At 46.9% G+C, this 15,182-nt stretch overlaps 1 protein-coding gene across 1 annotated transcript in view; it reads left to right on the top strand.

The window, feature by feature from the left end:
- The window catches only part of LOC134893243 (baculoviral IAP repeat-containing protein 1f-like), a 217,664-nt gene that overhangs the window by 185,324 nt on the left and 17,158 nt on the right, over positions 1-15,182 (top strand). Inside the window, exon 16 of the mRNA XM_063913674.1 lies at positions 4,299-4,385. Coding sequence (XP_063769744.1) covers positions 4,299-4,385 — 87 coding nt within the window. The remainder of the gene's footprint in view (positions 1-4,298; positions 4,386-15,182) is intronic.

Here is a 15,182-nt window from a genome sequence, read left to right as displayed (position 1 = left end):
ATTGGTTTGAGCCTCTGCAGGAGGCTGAATTCAAATTTCTCAAGGCAGTCACTTTGTTGGCCTTAGCTTCTGCGCGACGTGTGTCAGAATTGGGGGCTTTGTCCTGTAAAAGTCCCTATCTGGTCTTCCATGAAGATAGGGCGGAACTCAGGACGCGTCCACAGTTCCTTCCAAAGGTTGTGTCGGCTTTTCATATCAACCAACCTATTGTGGTGCCAGTGGCTACTTACTCCTCAATTGCTTCAAAGACCTTGAATGTTGTGAGGGCTTTGAAGATCTATGTGAAGAGGACTGCTCGTCACAGAAAATCGGACTCTCTGTTTGTCCTGTATGATCCCAAGAAAATTGGGTGTCCTGCTTCTAAGCAGACGATTTCTCGCTGGATCAGGTTCTCCATCCAGCATGCATATTCTACGGCAGGATTGCTAAGTTTTACAGGTTCGATACTTTGGCCTCTGATGACCTCAAGTTTGGTCAAGCAGTTCTGCAGGATCCTGCGCGCTCTCCCTCTCGTTCTGGGAGCTTTGGTACATCCCCATGGTACTAATATGGACCCCAGCATCCTCTAGGACGTAAGAGAAAATAGGATTTCAATTACCTACTGGTAAATCCTTTTCTCGTAATCCGTAGAGGATGCCTGCCCAGCGCTTCTTTATCCTGCAGTGGTTACTTGGTTCAGTACTGCCTGGTTCCTAGGTAAGTTCTGTGTTATTTACTGTTTCAGTACTTTTTCAGCTGTTTCCAGCCTGTTGGCCAGATTTGTCTTGTTGTGTGAGCTGGTGTGAATCTCTCCACTATCTGTGTATTTCCTTCTCTTGAAGTATGTTGTCTCCTTGGGCACAGTTTCTATACTGAGTCTGGTAGGAGGGGCATAGAGGGAGGAGCCATCCCACACTATTAAACTCTTAAAGTGCCAATGGCTCCTGGTGGACCCGTCTATACCCATGGTACTAATATGGACCCCAGCATCATCTACGGACTACGAGAAAAGGATTTACCGATAGGTAATTAAAATCCTATTATTCCTCTACCCCATCCATATATCCCTCTGCCCTGTACATGTGTGCCTCTGCCCGTACGTCTATGTGCCTCTGCCTATACCCATATGTGACCCTGCCCCTATCTGTGTGCCACTACCCCTACCCATGTGTGCTTATGCCCATAATCATGTGCGCCTCTGTCTCTACCCATGTATCCCTCTGCCTGTACCCATGTGTACCATTGCCTGTACACATGTGTGCCACTGCTCATAGCCTATTATCCCTCTGCCCTTACCCATATGTGCCACTACCCCTACCCATGACTGCTCTTGTCCATAATCATGTGCGCCACTGTCATACCCATCTGTGCCTGTGTCCCTAACCATGTATCCCTCTGCCTGTACCCTTGTGTACAGTTGCCTGTACACATGTGTGCCACTGCTCATAACCCTATATCCTTCTGCCCCTTCCATGTGCGGCTCTGGTTGTACCCATGTGTGCCACTGCTCATACTCATGTGTACCATTGTTCATAGTTACCCATGACTGCCTCTGCCCATAATCATGTGCGCCACTGTCCATACCCATGTGTGCTTCTGCCCATAATCATGTGTGCGTCTGTCCATAACCATGTGTGCCTCTGTCCATATCCATGTGTGCCTCTGTCCCTAACCATGTATCCCTCTGCCTGTACCCATGTGTACCATTGCTTATAACCCTATATCCTTCTGCCCCTTCTATGTGCTGCTCTGCCTGTACCCATCTATGTCACTACCACTACCCCTGTGTGCCACTGCTCATACTAATGTCATGTGTGCCATTGTTCATACCCATGTGTGTCACTACCCCTACCCATGTGTGCCTTTTCCCATTTGTGCTTCAATCTGTACCCATGTGTGCCTCTTCCCATTTGTGCTTCAATCTGTACCCATGTGTGCCACTACCCCTACGCATGTATGACACTGCTCATACCCATGTGTGCTTCTGCTTATAATCATGTGTGCCTCTGTCCGTATATATGTGTGCCTCTGCCCCTATCCATTTGTGCTTCAGTCTATACCCATATGTGCCTCTGCTCCACTTTGCTATTTGAGTATATCCCTGTCCTTGTGTCTGAAAACAGTGGTTTAAGACTATGAAGCAGTGTTGGTGAGCTACAGCAGCCTGTCATTACGTACCTTCTTTCTTTGTGTAAAGAATATTTTAAACAGTACCGCATTAAACAAAGGCTTTATTTAAAAAAAAAAACAATTTCTCAATGCTTTAGTTCTTGCAACACCATGTGAGAGTAATGTTACCAGAACTAGGAGGTCTGCCTTAATGCTTAATAAGTAGGCTACCCCAGCGTGATTATTGTGATAGCTTACCACATTAATATACAGTGCAAAGGGAAAACAAACCTTTTGTGCCAGTGAAAACATCAGAGGCCAAATGTAATAGAGTGAGAGGTTCAAAAAGTAAGAGATTTGGTAAGGTTTTGCAGGATTTTTTTAAAGTGGCAATCATTTACACAGCAAGATCAGCCTGGTTTTGCAGTGTAAATGATTGCCACTTTAAAAAAAACAGAAAATCCTTACCAAATCTCTCACTTTCTGAACCTCTCACTCTATTACATTTGACCCCAGTTTTCTTCAGCAAAATTGCTTTTCATGGTTTCATAAATCACCCCATGTTCAAAACCTTAAACCATCAAATTTGCTCATACTAGATGCAGGAGATCAGTTGGAATTTGGCATCTACAATGATCACTCAATAGCAATTTCGCTTCAGACCCGTAGTAGATCGAGTTGTTTGAACAAATTCGCAACAGTACTCATATCATACTTGCCTACCTGACCCTCTCCATGAGGGAGAAAATGCTCTGTTCCTGGACTTTCCTGGTAATGTATGATTGCCATTACCTGTGGTGAAACACCTTTCTTATCAATTAACTAGCTCACCACAGGTGATGGCAATCATACATTACCAGGAAAGTCCAGGAACAGAGCATTTTCTCCCTCATGGAGAGGGTCAGGTAGGCAAGTATGACTCATATTAGGTTACAAGTGCTAGGTTGAATAGATGCAAATTACTTTACATTGGGAGAAACCAGTTTAGGAGATTGTGTCATCAAGAATTCTTTCTTCATGTTTTGAAGAACTGTAAATCTTGAAATTTTGAATCAGCCTACTGATCTAAAACGGAGGATCTCAACTCCAGTCCTGAAGTATCCCAACAGGTCATGTTTTGTGGATTTCTATAATCATGCACAGATGAGATCATTTATTGTGCTGGGTCAGTAATCATCCCACCTTCTTCCACAGATAGAAAACCTTGAAACATGAACTGTTAGGGGTACTTGAGGGCTAGAGTTTGAAATCACTAATCTAAAAGTATTGATTTGACATGGTGGTCATTCCGAGTTGTTCGCTCGTTGCCGATTTCCGCTATGCTGCGATTTGCTGCTCAATGCACATGCGCATGGTACGCATACTTGCCTACCTGACCCTCTCCATGAGGGAGAAAATGCTCTGTTCCTGGACTTTCCTGGTAATGTATGATTGCCATCACCTGTGGTGAAACATCTTTCTTATCAATTAACTAGCTCACCACAGGTGATGGCAATCATACATTACCAGGAAAGTCCAGGAACAGAGCATTTTCTCCCTCATGGAGAGGGTCGGGTAGGCAAGTATGATGGTACGCAGCACGCAAGCGCTTAGTTATTTAACTAAAAACTTAGCAGTTTTGCTGTTGTTCGTGCTGCGCTTTTCAGTCGCACTGCTGATCGGTGAGTGATTGACAGGAAAGGGGTGTTTCTGGGTGGTAACTGAGCGTTTTTCGGGAGTGTGCTAAAAAACGCAGGCGTGTCAGGCAAAAACGCAGGAGTGTCTAGAAAAACGGGGGAGTGGCTGGCCGAACGCAGGGCGTGTTTGTGACGTCAAAGCACGAACTAAGCGGACTGTGGTGATCGCAATCTGTGAGTAGGTCTGGAGCTACTCAGAAACTGCAAGGAATTATTTAGTAGCAATTCTGCTAACCTTTCGTTCGCTATTCTGCTATGCTAAGATACACTCCCAGAGGGCGGCGGCCTAGCATGTGCAATGCTGCTAAAAGCAGCTAGCGAGCGAACAACTCGGAATGACCACCATAGTTGTTATTTCTTTTAATTTTTGTATATTATCCAACGGGTATTTTTCATTTAGTGATACATTTATTTGAAATTAATTGTAAATGTAATAAAAACCATATGGAAAATTAGATGTTTCCTAATTATATTTGTATCTGAAAATTTTTATATTGTACCCTTATTATTTTTCTTTTGTCTTTTTCTTTTTAGCTCTGGCATTACCATCTCTTAAAAATCTTAGAGTTTTGGAATTTAGTTTTGACTATTCTGCGAAAGTTGAATCAATGCAAATATTTGGTAAGAATATATTTGTGTTACTTTTACAGTGTATTTACAATGACAAAATACCTCTAATGTGGACATGCAAAGAAAGGTCTAGCATTACGGTGGGTGTTAGATTATACAGTTGAGTCGTCAAACTTTGCTTTATCAATAAAAGCCAATTGAATATTAACAGCCAATTGAATATTAACAGTGGCATCCCGATGCTCAGGATCCTGACACCTACTAGGTACATATGCTATCCCTCCCCTCCTATCCCCCTAACCCTCCTTACCCGCACTCTGACCCTAACCCTTCCTGGTGGTGCCTAACCCTAACTCCCCTTCCCCGCATCCTATACTTAACTCTCCCTCCCCCACAGTCTAACCCTAACCCTCCCCGGTGGTGCCTATCCCTAACCCTCCCTCCCTGCAGCCTAACCCTAACCCTTCCCCCGCAACCTAAACCCAACACCCCCCACCCCAACGGTTTATGTCTGAGCTGTCCCGGCAGACCTTCATTCAGGCAGTCAGGACTCAGGACCCATGTGTACTGTCATTTCTCAAGGGCCCACCGGAGGGATGCAGTGGTAGCGGCCCATGCTTAGAGGCTTGGCTAACCATTAGTACATTGTCTAGGCCTCTTGATAAATATATATAGTAAATACTGCTAGTGCATGCATGATAATGTACCAGATTAATAACATCAATGCACTGTAGAAAACACACCGTAGTCCTATGCAGCATAATGTAACATATGTATAATATATAATTTAATGCAAAATCTGGTACCTGATCCCTAGAGGAAGGGATTGACCCCCAGCAGTAGGGCCCACTGGGGATTTCACCTGTACCTATGTGGTCAGTCCGACCCTGATTATAAGAATTGCGGTCTGCGGCTAACCGTTAGATTGAGGTCACTCTTGTGGGTGACCTCAATTAATCTCGCGGTTAGCCGCAGACCGCAATTTTCCCACCATTGACTATAATGGAGTACTGCGATCCTCCTTTATAGCCTATGCGCTCTGCCTGATTGACAGGCCAGGAGCACTCAACCAATCAGGAGAGCGCTATGATGTGGCTCTCCCTGATTGGCTGGTGGGTCTTCTAGTGACAGGAGTTACGGGGGGTCCCGGCATTCGGGGAAAGGTGATCCATGTGTAAACAAGGATCCCCATTAGTTGCGTGGACCGGGATTTTTGCGGTTTTTTTTTTAACCTCTGAATGGACCGATCTACATAGGATTATAGGTGAGTATATTGTTGTTGTTTTTTTTTACAGGTACCCTAATGGATTCTACTTGGACAAGGGGGCCGAGGTGCTGCGTGGGACACTAGGTAAGTTTGTGTGAGTCTGTAAGTGTGTGTGTAAATAAACTTTTACTTTTATGGTGTGTGTGTTTGCGTGTGTGTGTCTTGTCTTTTTGGGGGTATTTCTTTTCTTGTGGAACTACAAGTACCAGTGGGCCCGTGAATTCCTTGCATGCTGGTACTTGCGGTTCTCCAAGTACCAACATGCGGGGGAGGCTTGCTGGGACTTATAGTTTCACAGCAAAAGACAATATTAATTTTCACACTTTCACGGCTATCGGCCCTCCATCCACAGCCCACGGATGGAGTGGACAGCCACGGACTTCATCCCTGGTCCTTGGGTGCCTGTAGGGGAGGACCCCTTTTTTTTAGGGAGCCCCACTCCACCAAGTAACCCCGGCCAGGGGTGACTAGTTGGGGGGAGTGATGCTGTGGCCGCAGGGACCTATATAAAAGTGTCCCCCGGCTGCGGCATTACCTTACTGGATAGTGGAGCCCAGTGCTGGTTTAAAAAATATGGGGGACCCCTACTTCTTTTGTCCCCCGTATTTTTGGAACTAGGACCAGTCCAAGAGTCCGGTGCTGGTTGCTTAAATATGGGGTAACTCCAGTACATTTTTTCCCCGTATTTTTGCAACCAGGACCGGCTTAAAGAGCCCGGGGCTGGTTATGCTTTTGGGGGGGACCTGCACAGAAAGTGTTTATTTTTAACACTTTCTGTACTGTTCCATACAGAAGCATGCATGGATCTCACTGATCTGTGCATGCTTCTGACTAAGTAATAAAAACATGACCTAAAAACTGCATGTTTTTATTACTAAAAATCGCATGTTTCCTTTACTAAAAATCGGCAATAATCGCATGTGAATTCTGTTTTAACCTTAAAATTCGCCCACACTATTACATTTGCGATTTTTAGTAAAAAATCGCAAGTAACAAATGTGCTATTTGGTGCAATTTTTTAGACACCTAAAAAATCGCACCCTTTTACATCTAGCCCCTTACAGTAAGTGTAGGGCCATTAATATCCATAAATTATCCAGGACAAAACCAAGAATCAACACATGTTCAGTGGTTTTTGTAGTTCTGAACCCCCAAGTGTATGTCCTGTCAGTTGGCTATGCTGCAGTCTTGTCCTGTGACCTATCATCAGGACTCCTATTTTATCAGGGTTCAGTCTCAGCCAACTGGCACTCATCCACTCCTGAAGCTCATCTGGTCAGCCATTTTAGGTTGTTATTGGGTTATCAGTACCTGGAGCAAAGGACAGGTACAGGTGTCTATCATCTGCATAGCTGTGATAGGCCAGGCCATGACGTCTGATTATTTCACCCAGTAGTAGCATGGATACTGCAAAAAGCATGGGAGATAGTACAGAACCCTGTGTGACACCACAAGTTAATTGCACTGGTGGCGAAGAGTATACTCCAGACGAAACTCTCTCTGTGACCTGCCAGTGAGAAATTATTTGAACCAGCTAAGAACTATCTTCAGGCGCTCAATTAGAATCCCATGGTCCACGGTGTCAAATGCTGCATGAGAGATCCAAAAGATTCACCTTGTCTACTGTCACATAATTATCCTGAAACCAGGGCCTGAGTTATATAACTGGAAGAGCCAAACACTGCTAAAAATCACCTCTATCCTCTACTCACATCTTTTATAGCAGTGTGTTATGGCTGAATGTAGTGCCACACCCTACATCATTTATCCCCACCTCAGGTTACACCTACTGTAGTTTCATATTTGCGCAGTTCACCATTCTGCTGTGAATAGCGCCTAAGCCTGTATCTGACCTTATTGGATCATTCTGAAAACAGAACCAATATTACTATTCCATATAGAACTAGATTATTGCAAGCTATACAGCTATTAATGTGTGTTATGCCAGAAGTATGGGCCCAAAATGTATAATAGAAGCATTTTTATATATTCAGTGGCATATACCAGTTTAGTATTATTTATACTTCACTTAATGCGCTTTAAGCTTTTTTTTTTAGGGGGGGAGATGCCAAATCTATATTTGTTTACCAAAAAATGAAGGCTTGGTCCAGCCCTGGTTGGAGCAGTTGTTGGTGAGTGGCACATATACAGAATCCTGTACTGATAGCAGTGACGTGCGGTGAGGTCAGTGACTGGTGAGGCACTAGCCATTTGCGGACAACACACCCCTATAAAAAAAAAAAAAAAAGCATAGGGTTCCCCTTAATTAAGCAAAACCAGGACCGGCTGAACAAGCCAGGGGGTTAATGGTGCTATAGCAGAGGAGACACTCAGTATAGGGTCCCCCTGCCATAACATTGAACACCCCCCAGACCAGTCAGCCCAGAGCTGAAATTCCTCAAAAAGTGGGGACCCCATAAAATTAACATGTAGTCCCTCCTCCTGAGCAACAACCAGCACTGGGCTGAAAGCCCAGTGCTATGCCCCACACCCCTAATGGCGGTGGGTGTGGGGTTCATAGTATGACAATATTGTTCTTTACAGGCGGCCTACAGGTCCCAGTAAGCCTGCCCCAGCATGCTGGCACTTGGAGAACCACAAGTGGCAGCATGCCTGAACACTAAGGGCCCGCCGGCACCCGTAGTCCACCTGTAAAGAAAATTTATCTTACGTCCTAGAGGATACTGGGGTCTGCATTAGTACCATAGGGTATAGATGGGTCCACTAGGAGCCTTGGGCACTTTAAGAATTTAACAGTGGGGGCTTGCTCCTCCCTCTATGCCCCTCCCACCAGACTCAGTTTAGAAAATGTGCCCGGAGGAGCCGGTCACGCTTAGGGAAGCTCCTGAAGAGTTTTCTGCATTTATTTTTTGTTTGTTATTTTTCAGGCAGGGCTGGGTGGCACCAGCCTGCCTGCTTCGTGGGAGTTGGGGGGGGGGGCAACTTCCTAAAGAGTTAATGGTCCCGCTCTCCGCTGGCAGGACACTGAGCTCCTGAGGGAATCATTTGCAAGTCCCATAACGGCGAGCCGTACGTTCCCGCAGCACGCCGCCACCCCTAGCAGAGCCAGAAGAAAGAGGAGTGGTGAGTAGGACGCCGGCGTCCCGATTAGCGGGTCGCCGGCGGTAATGGCGGCACAAGGGTAGGAGCGCAGCACTGGCTGGCAGGCTGCGGCTCCAGTCTTCAGTAACATGCTGTAAAGGTGTGTATCTGCGGGGAGGGGCGAGCTGAAGTCACTACTGATGCCCACACTGGCGCTAGACGCTTACAGCGGTTCTAACCCACTGTTAAGTACACAAATTACCTCAGCAAGTATAGAAGGAAAAAAACGAGAAGACCACGCGCCATTAATGGGGCGGGGCTTCACTATGAGCTGACCCAGCGTCTCACCAGCGCCATTTTCCCTCTGCAGATCTCACTTAACAGTCTCACAGGGACGCGCAGCTCTTCCATCAAGACTCAAGTTTACCTTAGCGGTACCAGGGGGTTATAGCAAGGGGGGAGCAATAGTGAAATACTAAGGCCCTATTAAGGGTACTTAGTTTGCGACCCGGCTAAGCTTACATTAGCTATAAGGGCGCGGTGTGGCTGGTTCCATCATACTCTGTGTCTCCCTAGGGGGCTCTGTGTGGGTTAACTGTGCTTTAACCTCTTCTCTACTGTGTGGGCGTGTTTTCTCTTATTGTTATGTCAAAAGAGTGCGTGTCCTGCCCTGCAGAATGCTTCTCGTCCCCAGGGGGATCACTACAGTGTACTCAGGATAGTACACCTTCTCAGATTAGTGGGTCTGAACCAGTGTGGTTAGATTCACTAAAATGGATGATCTCAAATATTTCTCATAAATTGTCCCAAACTGAGAAAGAGACGCAATACTTAAGACAGTCTATGGATGACCAGATAAGTAGAGATTCAGCGGCCATACCAGCAACTCAGACCCCTACCATTTGTCCACAAAAGCATACACTGGCACAGATCCTGCATACTGACACAGATGATGATGCCAATGATGCAGATGACGGTGACGTGGATATGGGTGGGGGGGATGATGCAGATCTGTCACAGGGAATACAGGCCCTAATAGAGGCTATTAAGGAGGTCCTACACATTTCTGATAAGGTGATAGAGGACACTGAGGAATCTCATTTCAATGTAAAAAAAGAAATCCTCTGCTACTTTCCCTGCAAGGAATTAAATTCTCTATTTGAAGAAACTTGGATCAATCCTGACAAGAAGTTTCATAACTTAAAAAGGTTGATAGCGTCTTTCCCCTTTCCTCAGGATGATAGGAAAAGTTGGGAGGTCTCGCTGATTGTTGATGCATCAGTCTCTAGGTTATCCCGTAAGATAGTCTTATCGGTCCTAGGTGCAGCCTCCTTAAAGGACACGACTGACCGCAAGATTGAGACTACTCTCAAATCTCTGTACACGGCTGTGGGGGTGACTCAAAGACCCACTATAGCTTGTGCTTAGATCACTCGGGCCATTTTCAAATGGTCAGGTAATCTAATGGAGGATTTAGATTCCTTACACAGGGGGGAGATAGTTTTACTCCTACAGCATACAGTATACAGGACTCGGCAAATTTTATGGTGGAGGCCCTAAAAGATACTGTAGGCTTGCTCCACGCAAGCTCCACTGCCATGGCCGTGTCAGCTCGTAGGGGCTTATGGCTATGCCAGTGGAATGCGGATTCCAGGAAAGGCGTAGAAAGCCTACCGTTCACAGGTGAAGCCCTGTTTGGAGATGAACTGGATACGTGGATATCCAAGGCTATGGCGGGTAAGTCTACATACCTTCCTTCTGCAGCACCCCCAGCTAGGAAAACCTACTCTGCTCCTACTCTGCAGACCTTTCGGACAGCAAAATTCAAAGGTAAATCAAAAGGTGCTTCTACTGCCTTCAAGGGTAATAGAAGTAAATCCAGAAAAACTGTCGCTGCAGGTTCACAGGAACAGGCCTCTGGCTCTGCTTCCTCAAAGCTTTCAGCATGACGGTGGACCACACTGCCTGGAGGACAGGCAGGTGGGAGCCGGCTTACGATATTTCAGTCACATATGGGCAACATCAGGCCTAGATCCCTTGGTCAAAGATCTTATTGCCCAGGGTTACAGACTGGAGTTTCAGGAACTCCCACCTCACAGATTCTTCAAATCAGGCTTACCAGCTTCTCCAGTGGCAAGTATGACTTTGCAGGCAGCCATTCAGAAACTGGTACAGACTCAGGTCATTGTTCCCGTTCCACCTCAGCTGCAGAACAGTTATTATTCCAACCTGTTTGTGGTTCCGATACCGGGCGGTTCGGTAAGACCCATTCTAAACCTCAAGTCACTGAACCCGTATTTACTGGTGTTCAAATTCAAGATGGAGTCACTGAGAGCAGTGATCTCAGGTCTGAAAGAAAGGGAATTCTTGGTGTCACTGGATATCAAGGATGCGTACCTTCAGATCCCGATCTTGCCGCCTCATCAGGCTTATCTAAGGTTGCATTGCAGAACTGTCACTACCAGTTCCAGGCCCTACCATTTGGGCTCTCAACGGCACCGAGGGTGTTCACCAAGATAATGGCAGAGATGATGTTCCTCCTCTGCAAACAGGGAGTGAACATTATTCCGTACCTGGACGACCTGCTGATAAAAGCATCATCCAGAGAGAAGCTGTTAGACAACATTGCCCTTTCGACTCGACTACTCCAGGCGCACGGGTGGATTCTGAACCTACCAAAATCTCACCTGGAACCGATAAGGAGGCTTCCGTTCCTGGGAATGATACTGGATACGGAAGCACAGAGAGTATTCCTTCCATTGGAAAAGGCTTTGGTAATCCAGTTGATGGTGCGGGATGTTCTAAGACCAGCCCGGATATCGGTGCATCTGTGCATTCGACTTCTGGGAAAGATGGTATCCGCTTACGAGACGCTGCAGTATGGAAAGTTTCACACAAGGCCCTTCCAGCTGGATCAGTTGGACAAATGGTCTGGATCGCATCTCCACATGCACCAGCAGATACATCTATCACCAAGAGCCGGGATTTGTCTTCTGTGGTGGCTTCAGACTTCTCATCTGATAGAGGGCCGAAAGTTCGGGATTCAAAATTGGATTCTGCTAACGATGGACGCAAGCCTCAGAAGTTGGAGAGCTGTCACCCAGGGGGAACAGTTCCAAGGAAAATGGACAAGTTAAGAAACCATTCTTCCAATCAACATTCTGGAACTAAGGGCCATCTACAACGCCCTTCTACAGGCGTCACATCTTCTTCAAGATCGGGCCATTCAGGTTCAGTCGGACAATGTGACGGCGGTAACATACATAGACAGGACGGAACGAAGAGCAGAGCAGCAATGTCAGAGGTAACACGGATTCTCCTCTGGACAGAAAGACACGCTGTGGTGGCGGACGCTCTGGTGATTCCATGGGTCTATAAGAAAGTGTACTTGTTTCCACCACTTCCATTGAGCCCAAGAATTCTAAAAAGAATGAAGAGGGAAAAGGTTCAAGCAATTCTCATTGCTCCGGATTGGCCAAGAAGGGCTTCGTACGCAGACCTACTGGAGATGCTCCTAGAGGATCCGTGGCCTCTACCTCTTTGAGAGGACCTTCTGCAACAAGGGACAATCGTCTTCCAAGACTTACCACGGCTACGTTTGACGGCGTGGAAATTGAGCATCAGATTCTAGCCCGAAAAGGGATTCTGGAAAAGGTTATTCCTACCTTGATCCAGGCCAGGAAGGGGGTAACGTCTAAACATTACCACCGTATTTGGAGAAAATATATATCTTGGTGTGAACTCAGGAAATTCCCTGCAGAGGATTTTCAACTGGGACGTTTTCTGCTTTTTCTGAAATCAGGTGTGGATACAGGCCTACGCCTGGGCTCCATAAAAGTCCAGATTTCGCCTTGTCCATTTTCTTCCAGATACAATTGGCTTCTCTCCCTGAGGTTCTTAAAAGGCGTTCTGGACATCCCGCCCTTTGTGCCTCCTACGGCACTTTAGGATCTCAACGTGGTGTTGCAGTTTCTTCAATCTGCATGGTTTGAGCCTTTACAGGTGGTTGACGTAAAGTTTCTTACGTGGAAGACCGTCACACTGTTGGCCTTGGCTTCGGCGAGGCGTGTGTCGGAATTGGGGGCGTTGTCTCACAAAAGCCCCTATTTGATTTTTCATGAGGATAGAGCTGAACTCAGAACTCGTCAGCAATTTCTTCCAAAGGTGGTGTCTGCGTTTCATATCAACCAACCTATTGTGGTTCCAGTGTTTACCGACATCTCTCCTAGCTCAAAGTCCTTGGATGTTGTGAGGGCTTTGAAGATTTATGTGAAGGGGACAGCTCGTCACAGAACATCTGACTCGCTGTTTGTTCTCTATGATCCCAAGAAAATTGTGTCTCCTGCTTCAAAGCAGTCTATTGCTCGCTGGATCAGGCTTACTGTCCAGCATCCTTATTCTACGGCAGGTTTGACAGTTCCTAAATCTGTACAGGCCCACTCTACTAGGTCGGTAGGTTCTTCCTGGATGGCTGCCCGGGGTGTCTCGGCTTTACAGCTCTGCCGAGCAGCTACTTGGTCAGGTTCGAACACGTTTCCTAAGTTCTACAAGTTCGATACTTTGGCCTCTGAGGACCTTCAGTTTGGTCAATCAGTTCTGCAGGAACCTCAGCACTCTCCCACCCGGTTTGGGAGCTTTGGTACATCCCCATGGTACTAATGTGGACCCCAGCATCCTCTAGGACGTAACAGAAAATAGGATTTTAATTACCTACCGGTAAATCCTTTTCTCGTAGTCCGTAGAGGATACTGGGCACCCGCCCAGTGCTTTGTGTTTTCCTGCACTGTTACTTAGTTAAGTATTGTTATTGGTTCAGCTGTTGCTGTTCCTGTTCAAGTTTGGTTAGCATGGCTTTCCTCTTGTTTGTGTGTGCTGGTTCGAATCTCACCGCTGTTCTGTTACATCCTTCCTCAGGATATGTCCATCTCCTCGGGCACAGTTTCTAGACATAGGGGTAAATTTACTAAGCAGTGATAAGAGCGGAGAAGTGAGCCAGTGGAGAAGTTGCCCATGGCAACCAATCAGCACTGAAGTAACATCTATAATTTGCATACTATAAAATTATACAGAGCTGCTGATTGGTTGATGGGGAAATATCTCCACTGGCTCATTTCTCCGCTCTTATCACTGTTTAGTAAATGTACCCCTGAGTCTGGTAGGAGGGGCTTAGAGGGAGGAGCCAGCCCACACTGTTAAATTCCTAAAGTGCCCAAGGCTCCTAGTGGACACATCTATACCCCATGGTACTAATGTGGACCCCAGTATCCTCTACGGACTACGGGTAAAGGATTTACCGGTAGGTAATTAAAATCCTATTATTAAAATAAAAACACAAAATCTGCTGTTTAAATAGTTTATTATACTGCGTTTTTTTCACCTGGGGGCGGCAGCCTCTAAGCTCTTTTTCATGGCCGCTGCCTCTCTAGGGCTTCCGGCGTCTTCACCTGGGGGTTGGGCGGCGGCCTTTAAGCTGTTTCATGGCTGCCGCCTCCCCAGGGCTTCTATGGTCTTCTATCTTAGGGAGCTCTTGTCTGCTCCCTCCCTGCCGGCCGACTGACAGCCGCTGCCTCGACGCTATCTTATAGAAACCAGTTGAGGGGGTGGGGCGATGACGCGGCGAGCCGTGATTGGCTGGCCGCAACCATCTAGAATTTCAGAAATGACGCTGAGGCGGCATTTTTGAAATGGGTATCCGGCGGCGCTATCCACTCACACTGCCGAACTCTGCAGAATGTCTGGCAGGGACTGACTCCTCTTGGATCCAAGTCCACCGCCAGCCATACTTTCTCTGCCGGGACCCGCCGCCACGAGTGCCCACAACACTTGCCATGTCGCGCCGCCGCATGTGCCCACATGCCTGTGGATCCAGTGGATCTGCTGGTCCAATCACATCTGCGGGACTGACAGGGGCGCGCATTCATGTGGGCTGAATGCACGCCCCTGTGTTAGGGTCTCCTGCCCTGTGCTGCCACGTCGTCATGGCAACCGGGAGACAAGTGCTAGCGGAGTAACCTGAGCGCAGCTGATACTCCGGTTTGGGTCTTTTGCTGTGCAGTGGTTACAGGCTCTGTGCACGGCAGGGGATCCGGTGCTGGTTTTTGTGCTCACAGTCTGTGAGGTCTGAGTGGGGCATGGACAGCACCTGCTTTATAAGGCCTCTTCTCAGGTTAAGCAGATGCTGCTGAATCTTTGTTGGTTAGTCAGTTCCTGAAAGTTAGCCAGTACTGTGTAGCTTTGTATTTGTTGTTGCTTACTGCAAATAGGCCTGGGGATTTGGTACTACACTCTGCCAATCCAGACCTAGCAGTAAGACTGGAGTCAGTCGTTTAACTTGCTGGGGTTCTTTTACTACTCTGTGAACTTAGCAAGTTTGCGGCTGTATTCTAAGACTTGCCTGCCTAAATCCTGTCTCACTGTGCAAGGTGTCAGGTGTCAGTTTAGTGGCATTAAGCTGAACCTGTGCACTGCAAGTGAGAATTAGGATTGTGGAGACTCTCCTTGTGTCTATCATTCCATCTCTGACCAAGGAGTTTACTGCC

This window comes from Pseudophryne corroboree, chromosome 1 (assembly GCF_028390025.1).
Source record: "Pseudophryne corroboree isolate aPseCor3 chromosome 1, aPseCor3.hap2, whole genome shotgun sequence".
Lineage (NCBI taxonomy): Eukaryota > Metazoa > Chordata > Amphibia > Anura > Myobatrachidae > Pseudophryne > Pseudophryne corroboree.
The sequence above is the reverse complement of the archived record's forward strand: the minus strand, read 5'-3'. Positions and strand labels throughout refer to the sequence as shown.